The following is a 26560-nucleotide window of genomic DNA, read 5'->3' on the forward strand; positions in this document are numbered from 1 at the left end:
TAGGGCCACATGCCTATAACCCCAGCACTTGGGAGATGAAGGAAGAAGGATCAGGAATTCCAAGTCAGCTTCAGCTACAGGGAGCTGTCCCTATCGCTGTCACCATCACAAAGCAGGAGGAGGGGCAACAAGAAAGGACTGTGAGGCTGAGCAGGAAACAGCTATGATTAACCGTCTGCCTCCCATATGTAAGGAGAGATCCTGGTGATGAATGCCCCGCACTCTCTGACATAGAGCTATGCGATTAAATTTTGCCAGAAGTTTCTCTATAATATGACTATTTTCCCTGGTGCCAAAAATGTTTGAGAATAACGCGCCCCTCCTGGTCATGCTACAGATAAATTTATGGCAAGGCAAAGTTGAACAGTTCTGGATTCATGGCTGTGGCTTGTTTTCAGGTCACTGTTTTCAAGGGAGAGCGTTTGTGGATGGAGAAAGTGACTTTTTCAGTCTGGAGTGTAGACAGAGGACAAGCGCTCTTTTGTTCTCAAGTGCTCTGTCTCCAAGCATATTTCCCTGATTTTCTGTGACTGTGTCTGAGTCTGTGCTAAGGGTACTGCAGCTGGACTGTGGAGTGGAACCAGGTCCAGAAAAAGAATTGCTAAAGAATGCAAGTAAACAGGATGGCAGATGTTATCCTTAGCCTATTTCCCTAAACATAGCTTTTTTGGCTACAAAGTAAAATGCCATTCTTCCAGCTTCTGCTTATACGCGGTGATGGCTGACAGCAGGGACAATCTTCATTTGCTTGGCAAGTTGTCACCGTGTGACTTCACGTGTTTTGTAAGGAAGGAATGATCGTGACACACAAAATTTCTGTAAGATTGTCTGAGGACATGCGGCCATTTCTGGGAGGAATTTTCTCAACCCACCTAAGTCTTTGAGCTCTGTTTGACCAGCACAGCTCCCCACGAGGCTCAGAGCTGTCTGACCTAAGAGGTAGTTGGTATCTTCCTATCTACAGAAGCCAGATTTTTCACTGGAGCTAGACTGTACTGACAGTGTTTCCCAGTCTGCCCGGTGCACGTCTCCTTTCCAAGGTTCTCTGAAGTGCTGGCTCACTCTGGCTTCCACAAGCACTTGCTTACTTCTCTGCCTCCCAGCATCCTCTTCACTTCCTTTCCTGCAGCGAGAAGCTGTAGTGTGTGTTCCTCCCTTAAAAAAAAAAAAAAAAAAAAAAAAAAAAAAAAAAAAAAAAGAAAAAACCTAAAGAATTTGTTTTGCAGGTTTTGAAAAAAAAAAAAAAAAGAACACCAGCGATGTTATCCCAGGAGTTTGTCCATTCGTTATCATCCCTTCCCATATCTTTAAGTATGATCTCTGTGGTTTAGAAATCCCACGTTCCACTGTAGTTAAAGAAAAGTTGCCTTAAACCTTTGCCCTGCAAGCACCAGAAGGGAGCTCATAAAAAGGAAGACAGCAGCAGATGCAATCGCGGATGTGGCTTAGTCCTCGCAGCTGCCCCGGAGAGCTGTGCAGAGAGTACGAGCCCCAGTCATGAATCCAGAAGAACGCGTTGTGACATGGCTTATATCTTTGGGAGTTTTAGAGTCTCCCAAAAAGACCATCTGTGATCCAGAGGAGTTCCTGAAGTCCTCGCTGAAAAATGGGGTGGTGTTGTGCAAACTCATCAGCAGACTCCTGCCTGGTTCAGTGGAGAAGGTAAGGTCATTTTGCAGTGTCTTTGGGACTGCCTTCCACCACGGAGCAGCAATAATATCATTCTTGAGATTTTTTTTTTCTATGGCCCGGTCATGGGAATCCCCTACTTCAGTATCTTTCTAAAAGCCAGGCATTCTTTCTTACTGTCCCTGTGCTTTAAAAAGGTCAGAAAATGAAATGCTATCCTTCAGGAGTTGGCCCCCAAATGTACTAAAAACCTGTTACACCACTAGCAGTCCGGGATGGGAGGACTCGCTTATCATACCCAAGCTCGCTGTGTTGTGGAGGTGCGTGTTAAACTTCCCTGTGCATTTCAGACATGTTTTGATACATGAGTCTGTGGAATAATGAAATAATTTGGAGTAGATCTTTCTGGGGCTTGAGAGTTTGCCTAAAAATTGATGAAGACGTTATTTCTTTGAAACAAGAGCCATTGAAGAACTCTATTCACAGAAGTCAACGCTACATAAAACTCACAAAACCCAGAGAGAAACCAAGTGTGTTGCACTGAATGCAGTGAGCATTTAAAGTGAAACTAAACTTTGCTCAAGAAAATTTCAAGATTTTTGAGGTTAAAAGCCCACGCTTTAACAGTGGATGACTTCCAAAGTAGGTGCTTTTGTGGCACTGGAGTTCTTAGGATTCTTTTTATCAAGGTCGTGGTGGAATGGGGCCGTAAGTAAGGCTTCTTTGCCTCTTGGAATCAGTTCTATCTTTATTGAATGAGTGTTTACTTATAATTTCTTAAACTTGAGAAACGGTGATTAAACTAGCGATAAGAGGCAGCGTGACATGATAAAATATAGTGCCCAGCCAAAGTGAAATATAATATCAACAAATTATTATGGGGAGTAGAGGGAAGTAATCAGGGTGGCCTTTTTGAATGAAAGCAGGAAGTAAATTTAAATATATATATATATATATATTTAACATATGATAAATATATCTTAGTCTCTCCAGTTTGCTATCCCCACAACTAACTTGAAGGTATGAGGAAACCTTTTTAAGTAGAAACGGCTTGCAGACATTTGAAACAAAAAATCAACCATTTAGGCGTTTGCATCACTTCCTGCAGTGGCTAATTCTCTTCCTGGATGGAGAGCAGGGCTGTCCTGTACCTTCAAAAGCCGACCCCATCTAGTTATCTACAAAGGATGATGATCGTTTGTCATGGCTTAGCAATCTCTAAGTGACATTTGACTCTTTCTTTAGTATTGTCTGGAGCCCCAAACTGAAGACGACTGTATCAACAACATCAGTGACTTCCTGAAAGGATGTGCAACTCTTCAAGTGGAAGTAAGCTAACCTGCCTTGCCTTTCAATTTTCTCTTCTGTTAATAAAACGAGTCCGTAAGAAGTATGTGATTAGTTTTCACTGCCAGTAGCCACAAAGATAAACAGAGGTAGCCCCTCAGAGAAACCAGGGTTGAGACGAGTGGTCCCCAGTAGTGCATTGCTAGTGTGTGTCTTTCAGAATCCAGTTCTAAACAAAGCAAGATCACTAACTGGGCTTGGTGACACACACCTATAATCTGCAACACTAAGGTGGTGGAGGCAGGAAGATCAGAAGTTCAAGGTCATCTTTGGCTCTACATTTAAATTTGGAACCAGTCTGGGCTGCATGAAACTCTTTCTCAAAAAAAGCAAAAAAGAAAGAAAGAACAGAAGAAAAAGAAAAGAATAAATAAAACAACAGAATACAAAAATGATGACTTTTGAATGTAGCTTCTCTTCAGGTGAGCAAGGTTTTTGTGGGTGTGCTTCCTTATTAATGGGGGGAAAACTTGAGTCACTGGCTACAGCAGAGGGTCTCAAGAAGGAACAATAAAATAAATGAAAAAAATAAAAAGACATGGCCCAGTGCCAAATGATTAACCCTGAAAACATACTTACAAGCAACATTATACTGACTGAGCAGGTTATGTTTAGGAATATGTATGCATCTGTGCATACATATATACATGTAGTAACAACCAAAAAAGAGGCCATGAATTTAAAGGAGAGTGGAGAAGAAGGATTTGGAGGAAGAAAAAGGAACAGAGAACTGTTGTAATGAAAGAGAGAAAGAAAGAGAGGGAGAGAGAGAGAGAGAGGAAGAGAGAGAGAGGAAGAGAGGAAGAGGAAGAGAGAGAAAAATAAAGAAAGGAAGGAAGGAAGAATCTTGAGGAAAAAACAAAAAGAAGGGTCTCTTTACTCCCATTAACACTTTAGAACAGAGGGAGACCTTGGAAAACTACAAGAACCTGGCCTTCAAGTCAAAACTGTATTTAAACAGAGCAAGTGATACAGAGGCAAAGCAGTGGTAGAGGCTTGCTTGCAATGCACAAGGCCCTGGATTCAATATAAAGCAAAATAAAAACCCCAAGCCACGTTAAACTACGTTGCACGAGGAACCCTAATGCATGCATACATGGTATTGCTGAAAAAGAGTGCAATACTTCTGCGTGTGCCAAGTTACTGTTGATGCTCCATGTAGTTTCTGTGATGCAGGGATGGGATCCTCCTCTTGCACAAGGAATGCTAGCAAGGAGTTGAACCTTCATGCCCTCTCCTAAGGCTTTTGTCTGTGAAATAGGTGTAACACTAACTACCTCGCGTTGTTGTTTCAGGGTCAAGTGAGATATTGCTTAATTATGTAGATTTAAGAAAGTCAATGTCCGAAAATGTGTGAGATAATTTGGGTATTATCTTTAGCTCAGGGCCAGGTCAACAGGTAAACAAGTATTACCTGTGGGCAAGTGGTGGGGGTTTGAACGTGGACTCTGATGCAAAACTTCTTGGGTTTAAACCTCATTTTGTGCTCACTAGTGACATTATGACCTTGGAATCTGTTGTTTCACTATGCTTCTCTGTCTTGGCCTCTCCATCTATACAATAGGAACAACAGTGGCACCTGCCTGTCTATTGTGATTGGTATGAAATGTCAATGAATTAATACATGTAAAACTCCGGGAAGAGATACTGGGGCATATTATCCTTCAAGTAGCTATTTATTATTGTTGTTACTATTATTGTTATCTTTACTAGTCCTTGTCTCAGTTCAACTTTGTTTCCTTCCTAGTTGGGTGTAGTGGTGCACATCTTTAATCCCAGAATTCAAGAGGCAGAGGTAGGTAGTAGATCTACGTGAGCTCCAGGCCAGCCTGGTCTACATAGATAAGTTCTAGGCCAGCCCCAGCTACAATGCAACACCGTCTCAAAACAAGTTATTTTTTTCTTGAAGCTAAGCCTAATCTAAAGATACATCTGTGTCATAATATCTTATTCCAATCTTATTTACGTGGGTACTGGGGACCCAAATTTATTCCATTATTTCCTACTTCCCAGAGACACCTCAGCCATCTTGAGGTTCATGGTCCATGTGGCTTCAGAGCCCGTGGTAACCATTATAGGAAGCTATCTACTGTGGAACAGACCATGACATTTCTTGTTTGATTTTTCAAATAAAAACATGGTGAAGTTGTCAGCAATTTCTGCACTAAAGCTGCCAGAAGGTGCACTGTGCACTTCTTCTTTGCAGTTCTAAGAATACTGGGTGATACGGAAACACCTCCTGCGGCTCCACTGTTGGGGGCTTTCTGATAACTAAAGATTATTCTTTTAAGCACAAACGCTTAAAAGTCTTTTTTTTTAATCAAAAAATGTTTAGTTCACTTTGGGCAGAAATTTTACTAAAAAGTGTATCAGACGGATATGATATGAACATTGTGGTTATTTTATTCCTTCTGTAGTTTCTTTTTTTTTTTTTTTTGGTTTTTCGAGACAGGGTTTCTCTGTGGTTTTGGAGTCTGTCCTGGAACTAGCTCTGTAGACCAGGCTGATCTCGAACTCACAGAGATCCGCCTGCCTCTGCCTCCCAAGTGCTGGAATTAAAGGCGTGCACCACCACCGCCCGGCTTCCTTCTGTAGTTTCATAGGTGTGTGTGTGTATTGAGATATATGTACACTGTGTGGGGTACAAGTGTAGTGTTGGTGTCTTCTTCTATTTCTTTCCAGTTTACCTAAACCATTTTGAAACAGTTGATTTATAGAAAGTTCTCTCTCTCTCTCTCTCTCTCTCTCTCTCTCTCTCTCTCTCTCTCTCTGAGATGAAATCTCTCACAGTTTCGGATAAACTGGCTGGTCAACAGGCCCCTCACCCATCCAGCACCGCTCAGGATGATAGCAGCTGCTTTTGTGCTCAGCTTTTATGTGAAGGCTGGGGACCCGTTGGTCCTCTTGTTTGTGTAGCAAGCACTCTACTCACTGAGCCATCTCCCTAGCCCTATATGTTAGAACCTTCCTTCAGATCCCTGGAACTGGAGTTGCAGATGGTTGCGAGCTGCCACGTGCGTGCTGGAAATCGAACCCAGGGCCTCTACTAGAGCAGCCAGGGCTCTTAACTGCTGAGCCATCTCTCCAGCCTGATTGCAGAAGATTTTAAAATAATTTTTCAAAGTTAGCATTCAATGTGATGGGCTTCGTTGCAGACAACTATTTTCAGGGTCGAGTGAAAGATGGATCTACAGCTCTTCACGTATCATTGCGTCTAAACTCTAGTCTTACGGCCCACTGATACCTTGTGACTCAGTGCTCTTCATACTGTTATGCACAAAACTGAGCCACGTTGAGTCACTCACAGAGCCCTCAGGGAAGGCACATACAATCACCCCAGAAAGAATGAGACTGAAAGCTGAGCTGGAAGGCCTGGAGCCGCCAAGTATGTGGCCAGTCCAGTCCCCAAGCTTCCCGCAGCTGAAAAACAGACCTGTACAGAAGTATTCACAAAGGTCAGGGCGGAGGTGGGGGGGAGGGAGAGACAGAGAGAGACAGACACACACAGAGAGAGACAGAGACACACACACACACACACACAGAGAGAGAGAGAGAGAGAGAGAGAGAGAGAGAGAGAGAGAGAGAGAGAGAGATCTGTCTCTGGCAACGGTAGGAGGTACAGGGCATGTCTGGCTGAGCTGAGTTAACTTTCTAAAGCTCTAAACGTATGAAAAGAAAGGAGAGGGCTTGCCGGTTCCCCAGAGCGCCCTATCATTTCCTAGCATTTATCTGAAGAAAGGCTGCCAGTTTGAATCAGTCAGTTTGGAAGATTGTAACGCTGAGTCAGGGAGGTGGGGGCTGAGTATTGGGGTCCCAGGTATGGGGACCACATTATAGGTTGGTGATCACTGGGCCTCTCCAGATGCCCTCCATCTTCTGTTGACTGTGGATCTAAGAGTTTAGGGTCTCTAGTGGTTCATACAGCTAACAACAGAGAAATCTGAGAAACAAAAACTCCCTCCAATTTTCGTACTATCCTTTTAGACTTTAAAAAAATTTTTTTGACGAAGTCAGATTTTTTATTTTTGCATGTGCATGTATGTGTGCATGTGTGTGTGTGGGTGCGCACATGTGTGTGTCAGCCACAGTGTGTGTGTGTGTGTGTGTGTGTGTAGTTCAGAGATCATCTTTCAGCAATTATTTCTTCTGCCTCGTTGAGGCAGGATGGGTCTCATTTCTGCTGTTGCGGTGTGTCCTCTGGGCTAGCTCACCTGAGAGCTTCCCAGCAATTTTCTCATCTTTGCTTCTCATCTCCCTCTGCTGAAATGACAGATGTGCACCGAAGCAGCTGGCTTTTATTTTTCAATTAAAATGTATTTCATGTGTATGGGTGGTCTTCGAATCTGTGAACATGGTTATCTCTCCACGCATTTGCATCTTCTTTCATTTCTATCTTGTTTTTATGGTTTTTAGCATATGTGATTTATATCACTTTGGTTCAATTTTTTTGCACCAAGTATTTCATACTTTTTTTTTTAATTCAAAATAAGGTCTCATGCAACCTAGGCTGACCTTAAATTATGTAGCGATGTAGCTAAGGCTAACCCTGAACTCCTGAACCTCCTGCCTCTTCCTCTAAGTATGGGGATACACTTTTATATACTATTATATGTGGATTTTTTTTTAAAAAAAATATTTGTGCCGTCATGGTGGTATGCATCTTTCATCCCACATTTAGAAGGCAGAGGGAGTTAGATACCTGTGAGTTTCCGATCAGTGACTGCTACATAGTGAGATGCTATCTGAAATCCAGTTGTGTGTGTGTGTGTGTGTGTGAGTGTGTGAGCATATGTGTATTCATCTGCCTCTCTGTATGTATACCACATGCATATTGGTGTCTGCAGAGCCCAGAAAAGGACATTGGAACCCTGGAACTAGAGTAGTTATATGCGGTTGTGAGCTACTGGATTTGGATGTTAGGAACTAAACCCAGGTCCTCTGCAAGAGCAGGAAGTGCTCCTAACTTCTGATTCATCTCTGCAGCGCGCACGCGCGCGCGCACACACACACACACACACACACACCACTTTTTGAATTTCATTTCTTTTCTTCTCTGCTCTTTTTTGAGACGTGGTCTCACATAGCTCAGGCTGGCCTCAAACTCACAATAGTTAAGAATGAATGACCTTGAACACTGGTCTTTCTGTTCCCCGTCTGCGAACCCCTCACACTCCACTCAGAATTGTCTATTGTCTTCTTAATTGGCTTTGGAACATTTTTTGCTAGTGCATAGAAATACAATTAACTTTTAATATTTGTTTTTTATCTTTCAACTTTTCACATTTTGTTTTCAGGAGTTTGTATGATTTCTGATATACGAGCTTATGCCTTCTATGAATGGGGATATTTGTGATTCTTCCTTTTCTGTGATACTTTATCAGGCTATAACCTCTAGTACATATTGAGTAGAAGTGGTAAAAACAAGTGCCTTGTTTTGCTTTTTATCTTACAGAGGCGTTAGTCTTTCACCAGTAGGTACAATGTTAGCTGCGTATTCTTTTTTTTTTCAGCTGGTTATTTCTTTATAAATGAACTTTAGTATTGAGAAAATGTCCTTATAATGCTAGTTTGTCAAGTTTTTTTTTTATTACAAAAGATGATGATCCATACTCTGGATCAGTTGGCTTTGGGAGGTGGTGGTAGGAGGTTCTGGGTTCAGGGTCATTCTCAGCTATGTTTATATGTCCCTGTGTGTATACTATGTCGTGAGCTTATTTGTGTATGTGAGTTGAGGTTTTCATATGGAGGTCAGAGGAAAACCTCAGATGGTGTACCTTGCCTACCCCTTGCTATTTTGAGTCTCTTTAATGTTCAATGCTGCATACTGCAGGCCAACCTTACATGGAGTTTCTGGGGATTCTTCTTCTGTCTTCACTGCCTGTCTTGCCATAGGAGCACTAAGATTACAGACATGTGCCATTGTGTCTGATTTGAACCCAGTTCCTTGTGCTTGTGTGTGGCATTTTACCAACTGAGGCACCATGCCCACCCCAGTTTCCTTTGTCGTTAATTTAGGCTCTTTACAATAGTGATACATTACATTGATTGATACTCACATATTGAATCAATCTTTCATTGCTGTGATAAATCCCAGTGAGTTATGTTGTGTATGTACATAGAATTTTGTGTGCATTCGTGATTATTCTTGAAGAATCTTTCATCATAGAAATGAATTACTGTGTCAGATTTTAATAGATAATGTCAAATTCTCCTACAAAATGCTCTACCAACTTACATTTCTACCAAAACACTGAAAGGGTTTTCTTCCTCGTGTCCCTGTCAACGCTGCGCATTATTTATCTTAAAGTTTGCCAAAGTGATGGTGAAATGGTATTTTTCTTTGCTATAATTTGTATCTTACGATCCCAAATGAATTTGGACATGCTGTCGCTCCTTTATCGTTCATTTTTATTTCTTCTTTGTAAACTAAATCCATCTTTTTTGTTTTCTCAAAGGATGGAAAAGACAGAGAGGATATTCAGTCAAGTCAAAACTACACAGAACATATGAAAATGATCCTTATTTTTAGGTAAAGTCAGTAATAAAAGCAGGAAGTCACTCAACAAGGTGAGCAGAGACTGATCATTTTAGAGTGGCCAGCGTGGTACTTTTCTGGCTGTATTGCTTGACAATGGCCATGTGAATACTGGTCTGTGGAACCTCTAGCCCGGGGACTTTTCCTTTATTCCCAGTAGATACTTTTCCTCCATCATCTTCTACCATGATGCCCTGCCTAGGACATTTTCTGGTCTCCATTTTGCAGAAATAGACATGTCTTCTGCTTCTGTACCCAGCTTACTTTGTAAAAAAAAATCTTTGTTCATGAAGGGTTATTAAATGAATACGTGATTCAAATAGCCCCCCTCTCTCCTTCCTTCCTTCCTTCCCTCCCTCCCTCCCTCCCTCCCTCCCTCCTTCCTTCCTTCCTTCTTTCCTTCCTTCCAATATCAGATGGTAGCAGTCTGGCTTTTTTCTGCCCTACTCCCTTGTTCCCTCCTGACTTCCTGAGTCACTCCATCTGCCTTGTCACCATAGCAGCATGGGTGCTGTCCCTAAAGTGAGGCTTGTGGGATAGCCCCTTCCCAGGGACTGTTCTGCAGGGAAGCAGTCCTAGAAGTAAGGCAGCTTTACCAGTGCTCATGAGTTAAAAGGAAATCTGCCATGTTCTTGCTCTAAGAAAGTAGAAATAGGCCACACCCCTAACTAATCGCACAAAGAACTTCTTCAAGTCTTGGCAGGGTTACTTGTGTGAACTCAGACTTCCTCTCTCTAGGCCTCTCTCACTATGTAGCCCTGGCTGGCCTGCAACTTACTATCAAGACCAGACTGGCCTTGAACTTACAGAGATCCATCTGACTCTGCCTCCTGAGATTACTGGGATTAAAGACATGCGCCACCACACCCAGCTAGGAAGCCTGCTTAGAAATTAAAGAATGGGTCATGGTTTCGCCCTTTTCCATCCGTTTCCACCAGGCAAAGCTTCCACTCAGTTTGACTAGTAGGAAGATTAAAAAGGGGTTCGGCACCTTTTCTTCTTGACTAGCTGAGCCAATGTGGCAGTCCTAATAGAGATCCACTGCTTCGGCTGACCTCATCTGTCTCTGGCTATGCTGCCTTTCTATACAAACCTGAGCGCACATCTCAACTACTCCATAGAGTGAGACAGGAGGATGTGAGTTCCAGTCCATTCTGGGTTAGAGATGAGACCCCGTCTCTACACTTAGAAGGAGTTCAGGGGTAGACCACTTGCCAAGCATGTGTTTATTTGAAAAGTCTGTTTTCAGATTTTGGGGGTCTGCTCTGGGAAAAATGGATGTGAAGTGCTTCTCTGCTTGAAGGAAAGGGTGAGAGGATGTCTCTGTGGGTCACCATGCAAATTACAGGTCACAAGTTACATCCCTGGGATGAGGAAGGAAAGTTGTTCACTAACTAGGAATGCTGAGTCCTTGACTCCAGCATTCCCAGCAGGGGGGTTTGGCAATGACCCCAAGCCCTGGTAGCCCTGATCTTGGGAACTGGGTGGCAGCAGCATGCGCAGTGCAGCTGCAGCCCTCACACCGCGGCTTTTGCTCCTTCGCTGGCTACTGGGGTGTTGAGACTGCTGCCACCACAGTCACCACCACTGCTGCTGCTGGTGCTGCTGCTGCTCTGCCCTGCGCCGCTGTCACTTCCAGTTCCTACTTCTGCGATCCAGGTCCGGGTCATCGCTTCCCCGCTGCTGGCCCGGTCTCTCCAGGCTTCTTTCCCTCCCGGGTTCTGGCTCCAGGCAGCAGAACTGGGTCTGGAGAAACCCTGCGGTCAAGCTCCCACAGGCCACCCGCTCCCCTCCTGTGGCCACCCTACAGGGGCACGCCTCCCGCAGCCCGCGATCCTAGCTCTAGAGAGAGAACTTGAGGGCAAGAATCTGACTTCCCTCTTCATTAAAATAAATAAATAAATACATAAAATCCTTTCCCTGGGAAGCTCGGAAGCTCTGCAAGGAGTTTGGAGACTGGCGCCCCCTCATCACGCGTCCAGGAGCAAAGTTGCAACCGCCCCTCCCTGCCGGCCATACCAGCAGGCTCTCCAGTTTCGTCCTGGTGGCAGCCTTGCGGGGCAGGGTCCCAGCTCCATCTGGGGACTGCGCTTCCCGCAGCCTTGGCACAGGCTGGCGGCACTCGGCGGCCCCGTGACTCGGAAGGGCGAGCCACTTCCAAGGAGGAGGCTGGAGTGAGCGAGCAGCAGGAGGACAAGCGAACCAAGCCAGGTGACTTGTCTGGGGGGCAAGGGGTCAGCGGGAGGGGAATGCTGAGGGCTTGGTGCTGGGGAGCTGGGGTAGCCAGGGGAGGAGCCGCCCTTCCTCCAGAATTGACCGCCTAGGTCTGCAGCCCAAGCCGCCGCCGGTCTGTTCGCTGCCAGGGCCTCTCCTTGGTGCACCGAGCCCCTGGGTACCCAGAACCCGGGCGGGAGCCAGGGCACAGGGTAAGGACGCGCCAAACTTAGGGGTGTGTTGTCCAGCTTCGGCCGCAAGGTTTGTAGCAGACTGGATTCTGTCTTCTCTCCTCTGAACCAGAGCAAAGAGACAACGGTACTGTTTTTTGATATTAATTTGATGATCTCCCTAGCTGGGGCAATCCATGCATTGGGGAATGTTTGACACAGGTCTATCACAGAAGTGCTTTTCGGATGGGCTCTATCTGGTATTCCAAAGTAGCTGTAGTTGATTGCGAGTTTTCATTTTCCAGTCATTGAAGGACCCAACAGGTATCCCAGCTATTTCATTTCTTAGCTCTAGAGGAGAGAGCCCTCAAGTTTAGCTCTGTCTCAAATATCTTTCTTCTCAATACCTTATATTTTTAGTTTGGTTTTGTTATTGTTTTTGGATGTAGGAGTGACTCACATCATTTTTTCCTTCTTTTCTTAATATGTAGTGGGAGTAAAAATATACTCAAGAATATATTTTGCTATGAAACTACGTTTTTCAGTAAAAGCTTCCCATGAACCAAAACAGCCACGCAGAACAGAATGAATCTCAGTTGGTGTTTAAGTTTTTTAATGTATTGATTTTAAAGGCAAGATTTTGAGGTCTAGGCTGCTTTTCTGACTTGTATTTGCCTGGAAAAATCCCGTTTGTCCTTGAACTTCCTATCTTAATTTTGACATTGACCATGGTAAGAGGATCTCCGATGACATCATTTGCTCTGGCCACAGTTCAGTGTTCCACCACTGAGAGTACCTCTGTCCAAAAATGTAAGGCCTGGGCCTGCCCTTGGACTTCAGCAGCTTTCTCTTAAGCAAAATATTATGCTCCATGCCAGGCAATGCTGCAGTCCCTTCTTACATAAGCGAACTCCAGGCCCATGTGGCCCAGGGTATGCTTGGAGCTGTTGAAACAAGAGAGGGGCCATTTCCATGTGACTTACTGAAGGATGACCGAAGTTTTGAATACAATAAATGACCAACTAATAATCTCGCCTTGTATTTCTATGGTGCTTAACTTTCTTTTTCTTTTTTGCTTTTTGGGAATGTTTTCCACTTACTCGAACTCCAACTTACCGTATCCTTATAAAGGGCATTTGAAAACAGGCATTGCTTTCGATTATCAAAGAAACTGAAAAGTTTGGCCAAGTCATGCGCTTCTAGCTGCAGACTCAAGAGGCTCCCTCTGCTTCTGCTTCCTGGCCAGATTTTGCTGTTTGTTCTCACTAAAAGGTGACACTTTGTACAAAAGTGCTTCGTTTGGAACATTGTCTGGGTGGTCCGTGGCCTCTGAACCAACCATTCACTTGCTAGCTCTCAGTTTGGCCTCTTGTGCTTGCATAGCGTCCACTCTGTAATTAGGGGTGAGCGCAGGGTCTGGGATTTGTTTTTACCTCTCTCATCTTCCGCTTTTCTACTCCTACTCTGGGATAGCAAGGGATGACTAGAGGGAACAGCCAGAACCTAGAAACTTTCAGTCCTCATTTGACAGCATTCATAGAGGATTATTTCAGTCTCTAGAAACTTCTCCAGGAGGCAAACTGAGAGGGCATGTGTTTGGTTCACTTAGATAGAGCAATGCATTTGTCCATCACCGATGTCAGGGGGTTGTATGCAAAGGAAGAAAAGCAGTTGAATGCCATTTCTCCTGCACCTTGGGCTGGCTGCTCAAAGTATATTATCTAATTTAATCCTCACAATAACCTGCGAGGTAGGCGGCATTGCATCCATTACCCAGTGGTGGACACTGAGGTTTGGAGACTAGCCTCATCCTGGAGGTGCAAAGCAGACACAGCATAGTCAGCTAGACCTCGTTTCCTCTGTCACGAGCCACACTGTGGCCATCAGGGAGCCGTTTTCAGATCCTTGGTTTTCAGACATGACCATGCATTAGAAGCATGTGGGGGTACTTTCAAAACCACAGCTATTAGATTCTCGTTGCCCAAAGCTTCTGACTTGATTGTCGTACAATGAGCTCTTTGCATTGGTGTTTTTAAATGCTTAAATCAGTTTAGTGAGAAGAATTTTAAAAACTTGAAAATGTTCTAGTTGTTTATGCTGACGAGTCCCCACAAATGACACCCCTATAATCTCCAGTTGGCTTAGGGAGCAGAACATTATCAATAGCTTCAATAGTCTTGTATGCCAGGCATGGTCGCTCGCCAAACTCCATGAGAATCGATTGTTGTTCTTTTTTCCTCGTTTGGTACATGAGTTGGGTGGTAAAGAGTGTTGTTTTCATAAAATGTCTTCCACTAAGCATTATATTTACTGTAGGTACTACTATTTAACTTTGTTTTCTTTTTTAGTTTTTCAAGACAGGGTTTCTCTGTAGTTTTGGGGTCTGTCCTGGAACTAGCTCTTGTAGACCACGCTGGTCTCGAACACAAAGAGATCTGCTTGCCTCTGCCTCCCGAGTGCTGGGATTAAAGGCGTGTGCCACCACCACTGCCCAACTATTTAACTATTGTTTATTGCTGAGTAGTAGTCCATTGTATAGATAGCCAAATTTTGTTTATCCTATTCACTCACTGATGGACATTTAGACAGTTTTCAGTTGGTATGTGTGTTGCGTTGTTGCTGCAATGAACAATTTTTAGAAGAATATCCTTGTGGGTGACTGAAGGGACCAAGCCTTTAGAAGATGTGTTTAAAAAACTATGCAAGCAGTTCTGGCATGCGTCTAGGGGTGAGAAGCACTCTTCTAGTTTATCCACATTTTAGTTATAGCCGCGCCAAGCCTTTGCTACCTGGCTGAGACCATAAAGAAAGTAATGCTAAACCAAGTGGAGCGACACAGGTCTGTCGTCCCAGCACTTTGGAGGCTGGAGCACAAGGATTGTTGAGTTGGAGGGAAGCCTTGCTACACAGTGAGTTTTGGGCAAGCCTGGGTTCCAGAGAGGAAGAGGCAGAGACAGGAGGAGAGGGAACTGCTGAGTTAGGTAATTGATACATATTTTCCCATCATCCCTTACAAACTATTTTATACTTTTCACTTTGTTTATTATTATGATTATTAGCGTGTATGTACATGCACACCTACATTGCATTTATATGGAGGTTACAGGGAAATTGTCAGTACTCACTGTGGTTATGTTTTAATATATCTGTTGGCGTGTCTTCAAAGTCCTTAAGTCAGAGACCAAAGATTCTTTATCCTTGTAACTGTAGTCCTTGGGATGGAGCAAGGTTCCTAGCAGATCCTATCTAGTCCTTGGGATGGAGCCAGGCTCATTACAGGTACTCACTAATATCCACTAACTAAATTATTGTCCCGTGGAATGGCTGCACAGTCAGGGGAGTCCTTAATTCCGAGGGAGGTAATCCTTTTCTGCACTGAGACTTACATGCTTTGTTCCTAGGAGATTGCCTCCGTCTCCCACTCAGAGACAAATCGCTTCTACTTAGCTAAGCATGTGAACATTAAGGGTAACCTGGCTGCTCACCCCAAACTGATGAGAAGTGCTGGATGAGGTGAGATGAGGGAAGGGATGTGGAAGCCCCTGACAAACTGGGACACAGTGCCTGCCTAGCCATCTGGGGTAAAGGGGAAATAGGGCCTGTTGCTGGTTAGACATGATGGAGATGCCAAAAATGTGTGTGTGTGTGTGTGTGTGTGTGTGTATACAAAACACAGAAAAATGAAATCAATGGTACACCAGCAAAAGGGAGAAAACTATATACATCAGACCCCCAAACACAGAACCACCTGAGATCCTTTCAGTGGTGGGAGGCCAGGCATGCTCTATGTGGGACTTGGTGACTAGAATTTGCTCCTTGCCCTGTCTTGGTCATGCTTCAGACATTCTTATTTATCCCCCTGTCCCCTGTACGAGCAAGTTTGTGTGTATGTGAGTGTGTGTGTGTGTGTGTGTGTGTGTGTCTGTGTCTGTGTGTGTGTGTGAATATGGTATAGTAGCACAGTGATTAAGAGTTAAGAGCTTCAGCTTAGCTTTGCACTTAGTCTTTCAGGTGGCAGTGGTACATAGGATCTCTGATGAGGTATACATTACCCTTAATGCTAGTGACAGATGGCAAGAAAAGCAGTTGGCACTGAGTGTCGACTCAATGAATGCTAACTCCTTTTCTCTATCCCTTCCTTTCTCCTTTCCTCTCCTCTCCTTTTCTTTCTTTCAAGTGGGTCTCATGTATTGCCCTCAAAGTCTCTACATAGCAGAGGATGACCTTGAACTCCCAATCCTCCTGCTACTACCTCCTGAGTGCTGGGATTATAGGTGCATGCCACCAGGCCTATTTTATGTGGTGCTGAGCATTGAGCCCAGGGCTTAGTGCATTTGAGGAAAGCACTCTACAAAATGAGCTTTACCCCCAGAACTGAAAGCCCATTTCTAATTGGAATTTTGATGTCTTCTAGTAGACTTATTCAGATGTCGTTCTGCATTATGAAAACAGCAGCTCCCTTGGTTATGTTGAAATAATCCTGTTTGATAAGTGAGCTGGCTGATCTCTTGAAAATGTAACATTTAAACAGATTAGATGTAGAGCAAGCATTAACTCTGGGCTCTCTCAGAGTTCTGTGCTTTTTATATTAGCTATGCTGGAAAGTTAGACATGGATGAAATTTGAATGGGAGACAAAAGCATCCAGCCATCTTGCATCTTACCTCCATGTTCTATTTGGCAGAGCCGGCCTGGTTTTGGAAAACCATCTTAAAGAGCAAAGCCAAAGGTGAAAATCCCACATAGTTTGGAACACTTAACACAGGCCTTTTCCAGAAAGCAAAACAAAGCTGAATGTTTCTGGGCTTTCTAGATGAATCGTGGTGGCAGGCTTGGCTCTGCTTCCCATGATTCACTGCAAAGATGAACCCATTCGGTATTGTCAGGGTCTTTCGTAATTGAAGGGTCTTTCCCCCTGTCACTGAAATTCTCATTGAGGACAGTCACTGAAGTTTGGGGTAGGATCCAATGTGCTTACGATCATTTCTAGAATGTGTTTGCTTTGGGAGACTACAGGAAGACAGTTCATATATCCTCGACACTGTAGTTCATTGTAACCCATGGAGCACAGATTGGAATACTTAACTGGAGTGTCAGACAATACACAGAGCTTCGTCCAAGTTTTCAAAACGGCTTGCAGCAGCTCTCACTCTTTCTCTCCTTTGGTCTTGCAGTTGTTCTGAGCGCATACGCAGGCTATGAATCTATTAAGCCAGACTTCCCTATGTCCTGGAAGTCACTATTACAACAGGCTGGCCCCGAGCTCACGGGAATCTACTTGTCTCTGCCTCTGCCTCTCAAGTGCTTGGGTTAAAGGTCTGTGCCATCATACCTATCCAATTTTTTTTTTTTACTGATAGAACAATTTGCATATGGTTTCCTTTATAGCAATGCAAGACTAGAAATGTACTTGGGGATCCAGTTGTAAAGAGGAGACTGGATTCTTTAGTTGTTAACCACAGTAACTTCTGTAGTCGCCATCTTGTGCTCTAATAATAGAACCAGCTTGGATAGATTCTTCTTAGAGTGGAGAACTCAGGAAAGGTGTCTAATATTTTCTAGTCTATACACCAACTAGGCAAATATAAGGAAAGAATAGTTTCTTGTGTTCGTCTCTATGAAAGGGGTTTAGTTCATGTGCGTTTTTACATGAACGTATTTATTGTGACATTAAAATACCACAAAATGTAAAAAGTGTAATACCCAACCTAGAGAAAGATGCTCACTTATTGTTTCAGTTAAGTTAAACAATTCAATGAATGATCTCTTGTGTTTGGTGGAGACTAGAAAGCAATTCCCCCTTGCACACAGGAAGGAAGTAATAAACCTGTTGAATTGAGCACAGTTGGGGGGCAGGGGATCAGAATCAATGGCCTCTATTTAAAAAAAAATAAAGTATGTAATTTCTAAAACGGGAGAACATTGTTTCTGAGTTGAGTTGTATGAACCCGCTCTATGAAAAGGAATGCATTTTGTTAGTAAATTGTATCACTGCAATCTTCCTGACTGGAAATGTAAATTCTCTCTTTTTAAATCTCACTCACTCTAATTTCCTTTTAATGCTGACTCCAATCCAGGCTGTTTCTGAGGGCAACTGAGTACAATGTGCCTCTTTATTTAAACCATGCAGCCTTGCTCAGTTTTCCTCAACTCCAGTTCATTCTAACTTGGTCACGTGCATCGGTGAGGTGCCCCTTAAGATAAGTGTAAGAATTTGGGCCGGGTTGGCCACACTGCATAAGGCATGGGCCACCGTAGGTGATGCCACTGGATTTAGTACAAGTCAAAACTGCACACTGAACGTTTCTGCTGTACTTGCTTTCTTAAGACATTGTATCACTATGAAGCTCCTGCTGGATTAGAACTTTACATCTGGCCCATTGCATTTGCAGCAATCCTCCTGCTTTTCCTTCCCAAGGGCAAGAATTACAAGTATGATGCTGCTTCTCTCGGGTGTTTAACCCCTGCAGACAGAGTGTTACCATGTAGTCATGGCTGGCCTCAATTTAGGATCCTCCTGCCTCTGACTCCCCAGAGCTAGGATTATGATGCCTGGCTGGCTCACAAATGTGCTATAAAAAATATTCATTACTCTCTCTGTCTCTGTCTTTCCGTGTCTGTCTGTCTGTCTGTCTCTCTGTGTATGTGTGTGTCTGGGAATGTGCATGCAAGAGTGCCCATGGCAAGCATGTGGAGGTCAGAGGACAACTTTCAGGAGTCAGCTCTTTCGTTTCACCAGCTGGGTTGAGGGATTGAGCTCAGAAGTCAGCCTTGCACAGCCGCCATTCCTGCTGTCTTGGGCTGTGCTTTTTGAATTGCAAATGAGAGAAGTCTGAAGGCACACACTGGCCCATTGAGGCCCTTGCTCACTAGTGTTTTAGAGAAGGTAATTGTCCCACCCTGGTCAGGGCTGTCTGGTTCGGAGATTTGGAGATGAGGATCTTCCTGTGTGTTTTTGCTACACAGTTTTATGTAGCCCAGGCTGGCCTCAAACTTTCTCTCACTACATAGCTGAAGATGACCTTAAACCCTCAGGATCTTCCTGCCCTGGCCTCACAAGTGCTGAGGTTACAGGTTGGCAGCACCGTGCTCGGCTTAGAGTGACAGGTCTCTGAAGATGGCCTTTGGAGTTGTGCTGACGGCTCCCCAGAGTAGCTAGTCACACATCTTTTCTGTTTGGCTTCTGGTGGAAGATTTACCTTCCTAATTAAGTTCCGCTTAGACAAATAGAGTAAAATCCCAGTTTTATTCATTCTTAGGGACTTGAATATTATTACAGAGATCAGACATGTCAGTTGAGTGATAGAATAGGACGAGAGGGAGAAGGAGGAATTAAATCAAGGTGAGACAGTGCGGCAGCTTGCAAAGTGGCAAGTAAAAGCATTATTAAGGACTGCTCCCACCCAAGACACAACGACAAGACATTCTTCTACTTCTTGGAAGTGTTGACTTTATTTTATGAGGCAGCTTTAAGGTGTCAGTTCCCAACATCGTTTATGAAGAGCTGGGTCTGTGAGTACTAAGAAATATTTTTTTTTCTTGTAATTTGTGCCTTAGCCAAAGCTAGCTCTATAGTGAAGGGAGGGTATCTTCTCAGTAATTATAGAGACATTGGTGAAGGTAGGGTATCTTCTCAATAATTGTAGAGACATATGTGCAAATCCAAAGAACAATGCATTTGACTAATAAAATCAATTTAAAGCCAGCACATGCTCGTAAGCCCAACACTAAGGAGCTGAGGTAGAGGGCCACAAGTTTGAGACTGCCTTGCACTGCATCATGCTTTCCAGGTCTACCTTAGCTATACAGCAAGACCCCATCTCAGAAATAGAATCTGAGGAAGCTGGGGAGATGACTTGTAGTAATAAGAGTGGTGGGGCTGCGTCCCCAGCACCCCAGCTGCCCGCATGGCTAGCTTATGCCCAAAATAACAACACACAAACTGTATTCATTTAAACACTGCTTGGCCCATTCTCTTCTAGGCTAATTCTCACATATTAATTTAGCCCATTTCTAATCATCTGTGTGTAGCACCCCAAGGTGCGCTTACCGGGAAGATTCTAGCCTATGTCCATCCTGGGTCGGAGCTTCATCCCCGGAGCGGGGCATGGCGTCTGCTCCCGAGAGGATAGCTCTCGAGAGTGAGCTCACTTCCTCTTCCTCCCAGCGTCCTGTTCTGCCTTCTCCTCCCACCTATCTTCCAACCAATAAAATAGGCCAAGGCAGTTCCTTTATTAGCCAATGACCTTCCTCCATCAATGACTCTGTGGTTAAGGGCGCTGGCTGGTCTTCCAAAGGACCCAAGTCTAATTCCCAGCACTCATATGGCAGCTCCTAACCTGGATGTAACTCCAGTCTAAGGGGACCCAATGCTTCTTCTGGCTTTTATGGGCCTAAGACATGCACATGACAGCCAGAAACTCACACATAGAAAATAAATTAGTTAAAAATGAAATCTAGCAACTTTTGATGAAATATACTGTAAATAAGCATTTTCTTTGAATTTATTATTTTTGGGATTAAAATATAATTACAGCATCTCCCCCTTCCTTTTCTTCCCTCCAATCCTGGCGAAGCACCCTCCTTGCTCTCTCTCAAGTTCAAGACCTCTTTCTTCACACTCCTAGTTAGAAATCCAACCTCTAAGTCTGTGTAACATTATTTGTATGTATAATCACATACATATGATTTTTCATAAGACTATTTTCCCCCTTTTCAGTATTCCTTATTGCCTACAGCTCTTTATCTAGGTTCTAGGCTCCATTTCTCTGTTTCTTGTTAGCATGCCTACTGGTGTCATCTTGTTCATGTTTTATTAAGGCATTCATGCTGGTGAGATTTTGTAGCTGTAGCTTCTCTGACACTTCTAAGAGACATTGTAACCTAATCTGTTTGCATTCTCAGAAGGCAGGGTAGTACCTGGGAATGCGTTATATATATTTAAAATTTTACCTTCAAGGGAGTACAACAGAATGGAAAACTTGGTGACACACACATAGAATCCCAGTACTTGGGATGTAATCAGGAGTTCAAAGCCAGCCTCAGATACACGGAACACTGTATCAGAGAGAGAGAGAGAGAGAGAGAGAGAGAGAGAGAGAGAGAGAGAGAGAATGGAAGTTAGTGTATATGGGGTTGGCATCTTTAGTTCCTAATTTTTTATGTGTATGTATGCAGTATGCACCTGTGCATGTGGGTACACATGTCTGAGGATGCCAGAAGTCAATATCAGGTGTTTTCCTCAATTATTATTTTTAAATATTTATGTTTATGCATATGGACGTGTATCTGTGAGTGTATGCCATGTGTGTGTCGATGCTCAAGCAGGCAAGAAGGCATCGGAATCCCTGGAGCTGAAGTTACAGACAGCTATAAGGTGCATGATGTGGGCGCTAGGTGTTGAACTCATGTCTGCTGGAAGAGCAGCAAGTGCTTTTAAGCACTGAGCCATCTCTCCAGGCATCTACCTTTTTCTTCAGATATGAGCTCTCCTTGTACCTGAAGCTCATCAATTCTGCTAGACTCTCTAGCCAGTACGTCCCAAGGATGTGCCTGGCTCCTACTCTCCAGCTCTGTGGCGAGAGCTATGTGCTGGGTTTTTATGCCAGCACCAGGGATTCAGACTCAGATCTTCATGTCAGGAACCTCACTGCCTAAGCCATCCCATCAGTCCGTTTACCAGATCTCACATAGTATCCCTTTACTTATCTTACTAGAAAGTAGTAAATTAGCGTATTTGCTGCTGTTCTGTTGCTGTGATAAAACACCAAGACCCAGGCAACTTACAGGAGAAAGCGCTTACTTAGGCTCATGGGATAGGAATCTACCGTGGAGGGAGGCACGGCAGCAGGCAGGTGTGGCGGCTGGTGTAGAAAGCTGAGAACGCACATCTTGAACAGCAAGCATGAAACAGAATTAGTATCTAGAAATGTTGCCAGTCTTTTTAACTCTGAAAGCTGATTTCCAATAACATACATCTTCCAACAAGGCCATGCATCCTAAATATCCTTAAATAGTACTATCCACTGGAGATCAAGTGTTCAAACACCTGAAATTAATAGGGGGGCATTTCTCCTTCAAACTACTACAGTTAATTCCTGTTATATATTAGGTGCTCAGATGGTATTTATTGACTAGATAGTAGCTTGATCTTAATTTTAACTAGTTTTAAAAATATTTTCTTCTAGATATCTTGGATGTCTAATACTAACTGTATAGTGAGTGAAAAAGGAAACGAAGCTAAGTCGCCTCCAACATATCATTGCTCAGTGTTTTTATGCAGAGCTGAAGCATCTGTTTCAAAGTAGTCTTATTTTACTTTTGGTTTGTTTTGAGATACAGATTCATTACATAGCCAGGATTGGCCCTAATCTTGTGTCAATTTTCCTGCCTCAGTTTCCTCCCTCAAGTATTTTTAGAGAAAGAGAGAAAGTTGTGGGAGCTTACGTCCTAGGATGAAACACTTGGCTTCCCTACCTGCCCACTTCTTATTTCTTGTCTTACCCTGGATCTCTTGGTTTCATTGGCCTTTCCTCTTTTAAAAGCCAGATTTATTTATTTTTTTACTGTGCATATATATGTACACATGCATTTTTTATTGTGTGCCCGTATATATGTATACATGAGTGAGCGTGTATGCCCATTCACATGTGTGGAGGTGGAGTTGAGAGAACAACTTTAGAGAATGTGTTCTCTCTCTTCACCATTCAGTGTCCAGACTGAACTCACATTGTCAGTCTCGGCAGCAGGCACCTTTGCTTCTGATCCACCCTGCTGGCCCCTTCATTGGCCTTTCAAAGTCAGACCTCTACATATGCTCTGTTCCTACATGTGACCTCCAAAGCGACACAAATGGTGAAGTAAAGACTCCCAGTCACACTCTAGTAATAAGTGAATTTATTTTACAGAGTGACAGAAAATTTATGAGCTCTGATTTATCAAGTTTTAATAGGAAAACTAAAAGTCTTTTGCCCTCCCTTCTTTCTTGGAAAGACGTGCCAAAAGGACAGGTATTTTTGATGTAAGAAATATCTTTGAATTTTATTTTATTCTAAAATATTTACTTCATGTGTATAAATGTTTCCCCTACATGTATGTATGCGCAACATGTGCCTGTCATCCATGAAGGTGAGAAGTATCGAATTCTTTGGAACTGGAGGTATGGATGGTTGAAAGCCACAATATGGGGGCTAGGAATTGGACCTGAGTCCTCTGCAAGAGCAACAAGTATTCTTAACCCCATATGGAACCAGTTCTCTGTCCTCTGTTTGGATTTGAGATTAGGAAAGAGCCAGCCTGAGAATGAAAAGACTTTAACAGTATGTGGCTAGGTGTCTAACTTAGTGGCTCCAGACGCTAGAGGTCAAATGCAATACAACTTTAGGGAATTCTGCCGGATAATGATGAGTAGTGTTTGGGCTAACCCTTGGAATTGAAACATGATAGAGATCTAGGGTTCAAGTTCTAAGTAATCTTTTATAAAAGAGAACTGTAAACCCACAAGAGAAAGAGAAGCTCGGTGAAGAAAGAAGAGCTCATGGGGCACGCATTGATAGGATGAGGTAGTAAGAAATACTGGACTTGTTAGGGAGGAGTCAGTTTGAGAATATTCTTGAATGCTACCGCCTCAGAATGACAAACATGCTTTTTTGTTTTCTTTTTTTTAAAAATATTTATTTATTTATTATGTATACAATATTCTGTCTGCATGTATACCTGCAGGCCAGAAGAGGGCACCAGACCTCATTACAGATGGTTGTGGGCCACTATGTGGTTGCTGGGAATTGAACTCAGGACCTTTGGAAGAGCAGGCAGTGCTCTTAACCACTGAGCCATTTCTCCAGCCCCAGCTTTTTTGTTTTCTTTGTTGTTAATATCCATTTACTTTTTTGTGTGTGTCTGAGTATTTTGCCTGTATGTATATATATATACAACACACACACACACACACACACACATGCTCATAGAAACCAGAAGAGAGTGTTGGATCAACTCAAACTGGAGTTAGGGACAGTTTGTAAGCTGTCAGGAAAGTGTTGAGAACCGAACCCAGGTCCTGTGCAAGAGTAGCAAGTACTTTTAACTACTGAACCATCACCTTTTCAGCTCCTGATGTTTCTTAGAGATAGGGCCTCACTCTGTAGCTCATGTTGTTCTGGATGTCACTGTGTACCCCAGTAAAATGGACCTTGAGCCTGTGGTGATCTCCCTGCCTTTGTCTTCTGAGTTCTGGGATTATGAGCAGTATCTTCCATGCCAACCCTATGAGCTTGATCTTTGAGACAGTTTTAGGTTGGCTTTTGCTGGGTGACTGTTTGATCTGTAGATGCTAACTGAAACACTCTAACCAATGTCTCTGATATCTGAGTTCCTGAATGTCCACCTTCCAGTGTTTAGATGTTTTCCAAGGTAAAAAAAAATTGTTTTTTAATAAAATGTTGTAAAATCCATTAATTAATTAACAAACTAATTAATTAATTAATGTCTGCTAGGCATTGCTGCCTCTGAAAAGGATGTATTTTTTTTAATTACACAGAAACAGAAATACAAAGTGGCAGAAGAATTGCTAAATGTGATCTCTAAATAAAGAGGGACTGGAAATGTAGCTTAGTTGATAGCGTGCTTGCCTAGCATGCTGGCAGCCCTGGGTTTGCTTCCTAATACTGCACGAACCCGTGTAGTAACTCATACCTGTAATCTCAGCACGTGTGAGATGAAGGAAGAAGGATCAGAAGTTCAAGCCCATCCTTAGCTACACAGTGAGGTCCAGGCCAGTCGGGGCTACAGAAGACTTTGTCTGTAAAAGAGAGAAAACGATAATTTTGATGCAACATCCTTCCCACCCAGATAAACTAGCGTTGGAAGGACTTTGGATGTGTAGTTTATAGTCTTTAAAAATTGCAAGTTGCGGGCTGGAGAGATGGCTCAGAGGGTAAGAGCACTGACTGCTCTTCCAGAGGTCCCGAGTTCAATTCCCAGCAACCACATGGTGGCTCACAACCATCTGTAATGAGACCTGGTGTCTTCCTTACCAGCAGTACATTGTATGCTTAATAAATAAATAAATCTTAAAAAAAAAAGAGTTCAGTATTAAAAAAAAAAAATTGCAAGTTGCCTCTTGTTTATGGGGGGACATTTTGCCATATTTCACTGACCTCTGCCTCTGAATTAAAGCCGGTTTTAGAACACGGGTATGAATAAGTGAGTCCAGCTTGCTTTACTGCTCTGTAATACAATAATTAAAATATAGTCCATTTTAGCAAGGCAATGAAAACCCATAGACCCTTCCTTCTTCCCTTCTCTGTAATACTTAGGTCATGGTGCTTCTGGTGGGATTTAATGGAGTTTCTATGACCTGGGACCATATTTAATACAGGATTCAAAAGATCTACAACCAGGGAGTCTGACGTGCCTCTGGTCACTTCTCAGTTACAGGGATTAATCGCTTAATTTTGCAGATGAATATTGGCATTTCTTGTTTTAGATAGCTGTTTATTGCAAAGCTGGAAGGTGATTGATCTTGTTTTTGTTGTTTCTTAAGTGATATATCTTTCTGAGTTTTTCTATTTTGTGGTGTTAGACATTGAGCCTTTGGACTTGGTATGTTGCTCAAGCGCTTGAAACACCAAGCTACATCCTTAGCCCTCTCTCTGAGTTTATCGTACTTTTAGCAGTGCTTTTCCTTTGGTTGTGATTATCTATTGACAGGAACATCTAAACACGCAGTATGTATTTAAATGTCTATTGAGATCCTGTTGTGTGACAGGAACTCTTCTGGACATGGAAGGTCCATGGGAAATAATTGCATTGGTGTCACATGGCTTAGATTGTCGAAGTTGCCTGTCTGCATGTAAGGCTCTTGGAGAGACCATCCTCTTGATCAACCAGTGAGGGATTAGTCATCGTGGATTTCACACGGGTTGCCAGAGCAGTAGGTCAGTTTGAAAGACTCTATCACCCAATTGGAAACCCATGAGTAGTCTTCATACAGAGACAAAAAGATGTGGAGATTATGAAGAGCTAGCTTGATGGTACATCACGGGGGGGGGGGCTCTGTTTCTCAGCATCACACATGTTCCAGAAGAGGCATAAAGGTTGGTACGTGGAGGACTTCGTGGAAACTGGCAGTAGCCCGCATCTATTTCTGTGTTCATGAACTTCGTCTCTCAGATTTGTGCAGACTTCATTTACTAGCCATATCCCCTGTACCTAGAATTTTAGGGGGGGGTGATTGCTTTGGCTATCTTTTAAGGCTCCAACCCAGTCATCTGCGGCCCCCACGAAAGCAGAGGCTTCAAACCCAACTCCATTCCTCTCCAGATTGTTAGAAGATTAAACACTGGACACTTTGGAGGAGATTCTCACTCTTCCTATGTTTACCATGGTCCTCGAACCACAGAGTTCTAAAATGTACAGTACCGAGAATGTCTAGGCCCTTTTTCATCCTTTGAAAAGAAGAGGGAAAAGTGTTGTGGATTTTAGAAGTTTATTTAGGAGCACGTGGCTAGGAACAATGAAGAACTGAAATATATTATTGGGTGGGTAAGCTCAGTGGATAGATGTGCTTGTATCGAAGCTCAATAATCCCCACAGGGTGGGAGGAAAAAACTGAATCCCGCAGGTTTTCCTCTGATCTTCATATACTCTGAAATGAAGAAAAAGTAAAA

At 43.3% G+C, this 26560-nt stretch overlaps 1 protein-coding gene across 1 annotated transcript in view; it reads left to right on the forward strand.

Annotated features, from left to right (window-relative positions):
- The first annotated feature begins 1497 nt into the window (after positions 1-1497).
- The window catches only part of LOC121437514 (rho guanine nucleotide exchange factor 6-like), a 117892-nt gene continuing 92829 nt past the window's right edge, over positions 1498-26560 (forward strand). Inside the window, exons 1-2 of the mRNA XM_041637382.1 lie at positions 1498-1662; positions 2875-2958. Coding sequence (XP_041493316.1) covers positions 1498-1662; positions 2875-2958 — 249 coding nt within the window. The remainder of the gene's footprint in view (positions 1663-2874; positions 2959-26560) is intronic.

This window comes from Microtus oregoni, unplaced genomic scaffold (assembly GCF_018167655.1).
Source record: "Microtus oregoni isolate MIOR12 unplaced genomic scaffold, Mior012 000052F_ref0000163, whole genome shotgun sequence".
Taxonomy (NCBI): domain Eukaryota; kingdom Metazoa; phylum Chordata; class Mammalia; order Rodentia; family Cricetidae; genus Microtus; species Microtus oregoni.